The 10676-nt window shown below is 61.8% G+C and overlaps 1 protein-coding gene across 1 annotated transcript; it reads right to left on the bottom strand.

The window, feature by feature from the left end:
• PSMF1 (proteasome inhibitor subunit 1) lies at positions 1–10117 on the bottom strand. Its single transcript, XM_068912013.1, has 7 exons — positions 9913–10117; positions 7642–7794; positions 6909–6991; positions 5812–5997; positions 4169–4222; positions 1945–2103; positions 1–1803 (listed from the first exon to the last, which is right to left on the bottom strand). The coding sequence occupies exons 1-7, from the start codon at positions 10039–10041 to the stop codon at positions 1752–1754; spliced, it is 816 nt and encodes a 271-aa protein (XP_068768114.1). The 5' UTR covers positions 10042–10117; the 3' UTR covers positions 1–1751.
• Between the last annotated feature and the right edge of the window lie 559 nt (positions 10118–10676).

Below are 10676 nucleotides of genomic sequence, written 5' to 3' on the forward strand. Positions count from 1 at the left end.
GATCGACAAAGGCGATCGCTTCCCCCTCTTTATTTATGCCTGTGCTGCTGCGTGCAGCATAACGACAGCACTCAATACCCCGGAGAGCCAATTACTGCAAGGAGCGAAGCCAGAGCCAAAGCCGGCTGCTCTCGACTTAATTTCCTTAATACAGTCACATCGTCTTGGAAGAGCACTGCTGCTCCGGGGACGGTACAAAGCTGGTTCACAGCACGAGTCCTCTGCCCAGGAGACGGCAGGAGCAGCCAGGGCGGAGGAAGTCGGGAGCAGCGCTCCCATCGCGGGAGCCCAAGGGCACCTTCGGGCCTCTGCTTCCTGCAGGCAGCGAGAAGGGGGCTGCCGCCTGGGAAAGCGAGACGCACGCGGGGTGACCTCCACTAAGCGCCCACACAACATTTTATCAGGTTTTTATTCTAAGCTCAGGAACGTTCTTCAAGAAAAAACAATATGACCCCCTGACAAGATATACAAGTCGCAGCCCCAACATTAAGTGACGCTGGGGGGAGCCACAGGAGAGGGAGGGGGTTTCAGAAGGAGCTCAGGAGCCTGGGCCACGCAGATCTCATCCCTTCCTCCAGGCACCCGGGAGGCCGGGCCCTCACCCTGCCCCTCCACGCTGTTTGGCGCATGGCAGCCCTGAATCCAGCTAGGCACAGCCTGCAGGGGAGAAGGACCCTGGCAGGCCCGAGCCTTGTGCATGGGACTAATTGCACGGAAATACAATCCTATAAACCCCTTATGCAAAGGGCAAGGGAGCAAATCCCACAGCTGAGCAACCCCTCTCCGTGCGTCCCCAGAACAGCCCCGGGCCTACGCTGGGCTCAGCTCTGCTGAGCGACTCAGCATGGCCAAGCCCAGAGAGCCAACACCAGTCACGGCAGGTCGCGCAGGTAATGAGCGCCCTCTTCTACCCCAGCCCCATCGTGGTCCCGACGACAGCCCTTGCCCCGCTGCCTGCCTGTAGGGTTTTGCTGCCACCCCGGGGGTGGAAGACAACAGGACTACATGGGAGAGAGGGTGCAAGGTGGGGCCAGGAATTACATAAGTCTCTTACGTCTCCTCTCATGTAAATTTAAGGCTTTGCTGTTGGTGCTTTGTAAATCCAGCGGCCATAGGGGCCACGGGCACAGCCACGCAGAAGCTGATCTCAGCCACTGCCCACGGCCACCCCGCAGGAGGGGCTGCTAGCCATTCCTGCTGATCAGCCCTTTGCCCAGCTCAGTGGAAGGGCTGAGAGCAATAAAGAAGAGAGAAACCACCTGTGGGTGGGGAGCCCATTCAGGCTGCTGCCTTCAGCAAGGCTATTGCAGCCCCTCAGCACAGGAGCAGCAAGAGGCCAGCTCCACCCTTAGCAACAACCACTTGCGCAACTCCAGCAGCAAAAGCGGTGCCACCCTGGAGAGGCTGAGGAGGAAACCTCCTAAGGACTCGGGCAATTCTGGGAGCACCGCTCCGCGCTCCATGCTGCCATCTTGCACACAGCAGGCACATTTCAGCCAAGTGCAAATGGCTCGAGACCTTCATAGTAGTATGAAAAGAAACAAGATAAACCTACTGCCTCCTCTTCTGTTCAACACATACGGGAACCTTTATAGCTGGTCAGAAACAGGGGTCACCCCGTGTAGGGAGAGGAAAAACACTGTTGGAAAGATTGAAGTCCACCAAACGGGTGAGCGATGGGGTGAAAGCACTTCTGCTTCTCAGGAAATTTTTCTCATTGAAGCCAGTTGGGAAAGCATGTGGCAGACTCCTCACATGAACATGTCCTCATAGCCTGGAGGGGGAAGGTGGTCTGGATTTGGCCTGGAAAGGAATTTAGAGCAGAGTTAATCAGAAGGGAGAGCTCAGTTCCTCAGCAACACGGATGAGCCAGGAGATTCAGGGCTAGATTTTGAAGAGCAGCCCCTCACTGCAGGGGCTACACAGGCATGCCCAAATACCTACCCAGGTGTGTTGGCCCCTAACGGACCAAAGGGGTCGAATCTGGCACCTGGTGGAACTGCTCCTGGGGGAAGCCGGCTTGGGAGACCTGAAGATGGATCTATGCCAGGCCGTGGGAACCCAGATCTGAGAGGATCAGCAACCATTCCTCCACTTCGACCTCTGGGGAAAAGAAAGGCAAAGAACAGGATGAGACTGGCACTGATGAGAGAGGAGCAAACAGCTGCCCTGGTCCAGACCCTGCTGCAAGAACGCCGGTCAGCGGGAATCCAGGGTTATACCGAGACGTGGCGCATGTGGGAAGGAACACGCACCTAACACCTCACAACACGTGCCAGGACAACCCAGCAAGACGAGCACACAGCAGCCAGACCAAGAGCTCTTCACGGGCACACTTGTGTGAAGGAGTCCTGGGGCGTGGCAGATCCTTGTCCCCATGGTGGCTGCTGTCTGCTGCAGAGACAACCTGAATGTGTTATGCCCTGCTCCCAGCGGGGTTATCACAGCCCCGCAGACCTGCCCACAACACATGGTCACAGGCAGGATGTGAACCGTGGCTCAACATCATGCTCCACATCGTGCCAAGGCGGGAGTCCTACAGCATGCACGCCCAAGCCAGGGCACTATCACATCAGCAAACAACAAAGTCCAGCTGGAAACACGCACAGGAAAACAACAACCCTCCACTCCGCCTGCCCCACTTGCTCTCCACAGTGCCAAGGACAAACAGACACCTGGGTTTCCCTCAGCTGCTGGGGCTGCTCAGAGAACAGGCTGGAACAGCAACTTCCCTCTTCCTCCGGTTCCTGCAAGGAGCTGCCCTTACTTAGGGGATGGGCAATGGTTGGGTAGGTTCCCTGGCCGGCTGCTGACTGTGCTCCAGGGGAACCGTCGGACACCGGCTCATAACATTGTCTCCGCTCTCTGCTCTCCATGGGTGAGCGTCACATCCTGCCCCTGCACAGTGTTGCAAGAGCTCACAGAACCGGCCGAGGCTCCCGCAGCCTTTCCAAAGAACTGCCTGGAAGTCATTTGCTGGCCGCGGCGGCTCCTCAGAGCTGCCCCATGCTGCAAGTGCCATTCTTCATGGCTGGCTTTGTGCAAACTTGGCTGGAGCCTCTGGACACCAAGACCATCATGCAAGTCATTTACAGCTGTGCTAATGAGTTCCATTACACCAGGCTGGCTGCCCAAAATGCCCCAGGACAGCCCGGTCCCACAAGCATATGCCTTGGAGTCTGCATCTCCAGCCCCAGCTCTGGCAGGTGTCAGTGCACAAATCTGCTTCCATTTACCATCTTTTTTGTCCTTTACAAAGAAACTTCTGATGAAAGGCTAGAGGCAGTGAGAGAAACAGGGTCCCCCTACAACTGAAACCCCTCTTCTTGTGCTATCGGATTTCCTTCTCGCCACCCAGGCTCCAGGCCTCTCATTCCAGCAGGGCAGGACATTTTTAGCTGTCCCTTTTCTAGCCAAACCCTCGGAGAACTATCTTGCAAGAGGGAAAAAATGCAATCCCCATAGGACAGTGGTTCCAAACAGGACTCCCATGGGCCACACGATGCTCTGCAATGATTCCAAGAGCTGGTTTTCATCTGGCTATGTGCTTTTAATGGGAATGGAAAATGACAGGTTCTCCTTCCCCAACCAAACCAAAGACCCAGAGAGAGAGATGCGTGTAGAGCACCCCTCCAGACCGCCCTGCCTCTACCCAGGCTCTCTCCAGCATCCCCGCTCTCAAGTGCCTCAGCCAGCCTGGAGGTTCACAACCAGCACCTGAGAATCTGTGGGCTCAGATTTAAGCCTTCCCTTCTACAGACTGCTGGGCTGCAGACACAGCAGCTGGTAACATTTTATATTAGAGGCTTACATTCACTTAACGATATATTCAGCTTTGACTGACTGACGGAATTACTGCATTTTAAATGAATACAAGCTGATTATTAAACAGACGCAGATTGCAACCTATCATCTATGCAAGACACAGGATCTTATTACGATATTAGAACCATATTGAGGTTTAGCAACTGTCAATTGGTCCCTTGCAATTTACACAGAGTAACTGCCTCATTACAGTCTGCACTTGGAGACACTTCACAGGATGCCTGACCTGGGCAGATTTCAGCTATTGCAGAGAAGGTCTCCAGCCACCCCCACATGCAGCAAGGGCAGAGTGGGGACACGCTCCTCAGGCATGCAAAGCACCACTTCTCCCAGCCATACTCACCCAAAAGGATCCAGATCTTCCCCACCAACAGCAAAGGGGCCCATGGGAGAAGGCCTGAAACACAAGACACAGTGAGCGAGACTTTGGCCAAGGGGAGAGACCCGGAGCTAGCAGGAAGGAGCAGGCAAACGTGGACAGGGCAGCGCAGCCAGCCGCAGCCAGTGTGTTTGCTATGCTGTGCTGTGGGTGCTTTTCCATCGCAAGAGCACTGGCTCCACCCCGCAGCCCACACTGCAGATCCAAAGGACGCTGGGTGACCAAGGGCTCCTGCGTGAACAGGCTGGCATTAGGAGAACCCACTCCATGCCCAGGACACAGCATTCCCTGCTCCGGGGTGCAGCTGGGTGTGGACACCAGTGTGCGTGATAGGCTTGTGGGAAGCTTGCTGAGATGAAGGGTACCCTGCTGTTCCCACTGCTCCAGGCAGGAGCTAACTGTGGATGCTGGGAGTTTCCGTGCCAGGGGCTCCCCAAGCAGGGCTGGACTAGGCCAGGCTCGCCCACCACGTCCCAGCCAGCTACACAAAGACAGCCCTGCTTCCAGGAGTACGAAGACAGTGGGGCAGGGAGACTGCAGCCAGCTGTCACGTCTCCTTGCCGATAACACGTGCCATTGACATGGTTTCAGAGCCAGGTCTAGCCCCAGCCTGTCTGCCCACGGGTGCGCTGGGTCTCCCTGAGGACTATCTGGCACCCTGAGCAGCCCTGAGCACTGGTGGTTAAAGGAATAAGGGGTGACATGCAAGATAGAAGCCACAGCCAGTCCCCCAGAGACACAGAGCCACTGCAGTGCCTCTGACTTCTAGCTAAAGGGGATTAGAGCTTGAGGGAACCCACCAGCCGTGTATGAGGGACGGCGAAGCAGTGTTGTGCGTCCCCTTGCCCCAGCTTTGCCAGCAAAAGATTCCAAAGGGGATGCAGGGCCAGATGAGCAAGGAGAAGACGTCTCTCTTCCCCTGCACAGGGCTGCACACCTCCCAGGCCTTGCCCCAAGCTCTGGCCAGGGGGACGGTGCTGGGAAGGCAGCTTTACCTGCCACAGCGAGGCAGAGGCCTTGCCTAACCCTTAGCTCTGCGTGAAGCTAAGGTAGAGCTCTGCACCCACCACGCACCCTCTGCCCTCTGCTGTGAGCATAGCCCCCCATAGCTCTGCTAGAGCCTGCAGCCTGAACTGACACCCAGAGCCCTCGTTTCCCTCCCAGATGCTGCTCAGCCACGCGACAGTGCTGCCTTTCCCTTTGCCTTCCCTTCTCTGCTAGCTGCCAGAGCCCTGATGGTCCCTCAGCCAGCACCAAGCAGGGCCTCTCTCCTTCCATCCCACGCCTTCTCTCCAGCCCTGCACTCTGCCCTGTCCCTCCTGGGTGGGCAGCTCTCCAGCTCAATCCTCAGGTAGCGCCGAAGAAGGGTCAAACCAACAGACAGCTCCTGAACAGGCCTTCCCTCAAAGGGCATCTTAAAATTAAACCAAAGCAGACAGCCAGTGAGCCTGGAACTGGCTGGGAAAGCCTGGATCACCTTCGCTCCCCATCCCACATGGGCAACACAGGGATCTCCAACAGGAAGGGAGCAGACACAGAGTTCAGAAAGACTAGGACCACGTCCCGTCTAATGGAGGATCGCGAGCAGCTGCATGCTCTTTACTCACCACGATGGCTCTCTTGCGCCTGCCGGCTGCCGGGGAGGAACCCTGAGAGGGTCATAGTCCCGGGGGAAAGCGGGATCCTTCTTCTCAGCCTCAGGCTCCTTTTTGGCCTTTTCGGTGGGGGCCCCGAAGGGAGCAATGATGCCCGAAACAATCCGTGTCTTCAGCTCCTCGGTGTTCTTGTACACTCTGCAGGGAGGAGAGGAGAGACAGTGGGCTGGGGAGGCCAGAGCACCCATGGCTGCAAGGTGCTGACCATAAGGAACTTTGACAGGGGGTCGCAAGGGGACGGACGCGTGCTAAACATCTCTGGCGCATGCATGCTGCGTCCCCAGCTGGCAGCACAGTGGGGACAGGAAGGGAAGGGGATGAACATGCAGGGGCGCTAAGGCCCATTCAAGAAGGCAGAAGTGCCACCCAGCCCAGAGGGACCACTTGTGCTGTGGCCACAGCCCAATCAAGTCTGCCGTGGAGGAAAGGAGAGGACGAAGCACTGTGTCTTGCTTCCCTGTGGAGTCCCTCTTCCCTGTGGTGTCTATAAAGGCCTATGTCCATCCTGCAGCCTCCCTCTCAGCAGAGGGGCACAGCACCGTCCCCCCTAACCAGCTGCAGGGCACTAGGAGCTAGCTATCTGCCACGCTGTCGCTGTGAACGCAGGCAGGAAGCAACCACCAGCTTCCAAAAGGATGAAGCAGAGGGAAGAAATGGGCAGACACGCTGGCATGCTATCTGGACCACGGTGACTGAGGCTGGTTGAAGCTGTCATCACCCTCAGGCAGCGTTTACTGAGCATGGACAGGCAGTCAATGCTCTGGAAATAAAAGTGCTGGGCTGCCAGGGCCTGCTCCCAGGTGGGGTGGCTCTCCCCTGGGCTCTGACCCAAAGGACTACAGCCCCCTAAGTCTCTTTCCTGCCAACAGCTCAGAATGAGGTGGAGAGGGAAAGCTGGCTGCCTTTCAGGGCTGGCTGACATGCCCCTGGGTTTGTACCAGAGAGGAGAGTCCTCCAGCCTCCTAATGCGCTCTCTCGTCCCACTTGTCCCCTCTCCCCATGCCAATGGGACATTTTGTCCTGCCTAAAATGCTAGGGATGGAGATTACTTGTGGAAATCATCCAGGTGCTCTGGGTTGATGTAATCGGCCACCGTCAAGGTCACATCTGCCACCTTCTGAGAGCTGCGGTCCTGCAAAGGACAGGCGAAACATGGAGTCAGCAGCAAGGCAGAACCAGGAATGAAGGAGGGAGCAGGTGTGACCGCAGGCAAGGTCTCGGGATGCACAAGCAACGGGGCTCGCCTGCTTTCTGCCCACATCACTGTGCAGTGCCTGAATTCCCCAGAGCGCACAAACTCCAGTGCCAGCCAGGCTCTCCCTACTGGCTACCCCAGTCTGGGCCGTAAAGGGTCAAAGACAGAAATCCTGTGGTGCAGCCTGGGGCCATGGCACAAGGCAAAGAATCCCTGGGCAGATGCTCAGTGGGGACAGGGCAAACGATCTAGAAATACATCCTGACCTGATAAAGGGACACAAAAGGGGCAGCTACTGGGCCAGAGCGTGCAAAGCAAACCGCCTCCCTGTGCTGATGCAGTCACATGTGCTACCGCACGGGCAGGTTTGCAGGCTATAACTTATTGCTTTACAGCCAGAGTCTGCCCCATGCAAACTCCACAGTCGGGACAAATGAGGAACAAATGCTGCTTCAAGGTCTAACAAGTAGAAGCAAAACATTTTAAAAATGGGCCCTGCTGTTCTTTGCACCCAGGGCATTTTGGATGAACGTGACCGCTGCACCTGGAGGGCCACAATGCCGGCAAGGACCAGCCCTGATGCTCACCATGACATTGAGGATCATGCTGTCTTCCACCATGATCGCCTTCAGCAGCAGCTCACGGGAATCATCCGTGGACTTGTACCGCAGTGTGTACAGCTCCTTGTTGGCCTGCCAGCCGGTTGGCAGCAATTCTGACTTCCTTTCATCGGGACCTGGCTACAGGAAGACAGATAGGCTGCTGAGACCCTGACCACCAGACCAAATTGCTGCAGGGCCAAGAAAACTTGTCCTGGCTGTGTGGAGAGATCTGGGAGGAGATCCACATCTCCTGCAGGGATCTGTCCCTGCCTTCCAGAGTTCGACAGCAGGAGCAGGGCCCAACTGCCCCACGGGACCCCTGGGCTGCAACGGGAGGGACACAACCACCCTTTGCCAGCTAGGAAGACGCAGAGGAGGGGACGATGTTCTTCGCTGACCAACACCTCTCGGCCCCCCCCAGCGTGGGACAGAGCTGCCCAGGGAACTGTTGCCCCGTTTGTGCCAGCCCCAGGGCGGTCACTGCCGGGGGGCATTGCTGCGGGCTGCCCCCTCCCCAGCACCCAGGTGTTTCTTGGCTGGGACAGCACCCTGCACCCCAACCACTGCCTATCCCCAGTCCCGCACCAGTCAGGGGCTTGGACCCCCCCCTCCCAGCACCACACCAGCCCCCCAACCCAGAGACCCCACCGCACTGCAGACTCCTCTTGGGAGCACTGCACTGGGACCCCCCCAGCACCAGGACCTCCCCCCCAGCACCAGGAACCTCCAGCACTGGAGACCCCTCCACCCCGAGCACCAGGACCCTCGAGCACCAGGTCTCTCTGCACACCGGGACCCCCCCCCAGCACCAGGACCCCCCCCAGCACCAGGAGCTCCTCCCGAGCATGGGGACCCCCCAAGCACTGGGATCCCCCCCGAGCACCAGGACCCTCGAGCACCTCCCGAGCGTGGGGACTCCCCCAGCACCAGGATCCCCCCAGCACTGGGTCTCTCTGCACACCAGGACTCCCCCCAGCACTAGAGCCCCCCCTTCAGCACTGGGTCCCTCCGATCACCGGGATCCCCCCGCAGCACCGGGACCCTACGAACACCGGGCCCTCCCCCAACACCTAGACCCCCCCGCCCGGGAGCATCGGGACCCGGGAGCATCGGGTCTCTCTCCACACCGGGCCCTCCCTCCAGCACTGGGACCCCCACCTCGGACCACCGGGATGCCCCCCCGAGCACCGGGACCCCCCCTGCGGAGCACCGAGATCCCCGCCAGCACCAGGTCCAACCCTCCCCGGCACCGGGACCCCCCCCCTCGAGCACCGAGATCCCCCCCAGCACCGGGTCCAACCCCCCCCCAGCACCGGGACCCCCCCCCCCCAGCACCGGGTCCACCCCCTCCCCCCCTAACACCGGGACCCTCCCCCGGAGCACCGAGATCCCCCCCAGCACCGGGTCCAACCCCCCCCCCAGCACCGAGACCCCCCCCGAGCACCGAGATCCCCCCCAGCACCGGGTCCAACCCCCCCACAGCACTGGGACCCCCCCCCCGAGCACCGAGATCCCCCCCAGCACCGGGTCCAACCCCCCCCAGCACCGGGACCCCCCCCCCGAGCACCGAGATCCCCCCCAGCACCGGGTCCAACCCCCCCCAGCACCGAGACCCCCCCCCCGAGCACCGAGACCCCCCCCCAGCACCGGGTCCAACCCCCCCCCAGCACCGGGACCCCCCCCCCGAGCACCGGGACCCCCCCGCCCCCGAGCACCGAGATCCCCCCCAGCACCGGGTCCAACCCCCCCCAGCACCGGGACCCCCCCCCAGCACCGGGTCCAACCCCCCCCCCTAGCACCGGGACCCCCCCTGAGCACCGAGATCCCCACCAGCACCGGGTCCAACCCCCCCCCCCAGCACCGGGACCCCCCCCCCGAGCACCGAGATCCCCCCCAGCACCGGGTCCAACCCCCCCCCCAGCACCGGGACCCCCCCCCCCGAGCACCGAGATCCCCCCCAGCACCGGGTCCAACCCCCCCCCGATCACCGAGATCCCCCCCAGCACCGGGTCCCTCGAGGATCGGGTCTCTCCCCACACCGGGCCCCCCCTCCAGCACTAGGCCCCCCCCCGGACCAGCGGGACCCCCCCCCGGACCAGCGGGACCCCCCCCCCGGACGGCCCGCGGCCGCGCAGGGCGGCGCAGGCCCCGGCAGGCCCCGGGCGCGGCGGCGGCGAGCGGCGCTGGGAAAGGCCGGGGCCGGCGGGGCCTGCGCGGCGGCCGGGCCGGGCCGGGCCGGGCCGGGCCGGGCGGTACCTGGTCGCCGGCGCCGAGGCAGCGGTAGCCGTGCCGCACCAGCTCCCAGTGGATGCCGCAGAGCAGCGCGTCCTGCGGGCGGGAGATGGCGGCCCGCGCCCAGGCGTAGAGCGGCTCCAGCCCGGCCATGGCGCCGCCCGCAGCCAGCAGCCGCCGGGCCCGCGGCAGCGACCGGCCCGGCCGGGCGGGGCGGGGCCAGCAGCGGGGAGCCCGGGGGGCCGGGCCGGGCCGCGCTATGGGGCCAGGCGGGGCCGAGGGGCCGGGCCGGGCCGCGCTATGGGGCCAGGCGGGGCCGAGGGGCCGGGCTGCGCTGCGCTGCGCTGTGGGCCCGGACGGGGCCGAGGGGCCGGGCTGCGCTATGGGGTCAGACGGGGGCGGGGGCCCGGGCCTGGGGGGCCGGGCTGCGCTGCGCTATGGGGCCAGGCGGGGCCGAGGGGCCGGGCTGGGGGGCCGGGCTGGGCTACACTATGGGGCCGGACGAGGCCTAGGGGCTGGGCCTGGGGGGCCGGGCTGGGCCAGGGGGCTGGGCTATGGGGCTGAGTTTGGCCATGGGGCTGAGCTGGGCCAGGGGGCTGGGCTGTGGGGCCAGGCCGGGGCTGTGGGGCTGAGTTTGGCCATGGGGCTGGGCTGGGCCAGGGGGCTGGGCTGTGGGGCCAGGCCGGGGCTGTGGGGCTGAGTTTGGCCATGGGGCTGGGCTGGGCCAGGGGGCTGGGCTGTGGGGCCAGGCCGGGGCTGTGGGGCTGAGTTTGGCCATGGGGCTGGGC

This window comes from Struthio camelus, chromosome 18 (assembly GCF_040807025.1).
Source record: "Struthio camelus isolate bStrCam1 chromosome 18, bStrCam1.hap1, whole genome shotgun sequence".
Classification (NCBI taxonomy): Eukaryota; Metazoa; Chordata; class Aves; order Struthioniformes; family Struthionidae; genus Struthio; species Struthio camelus.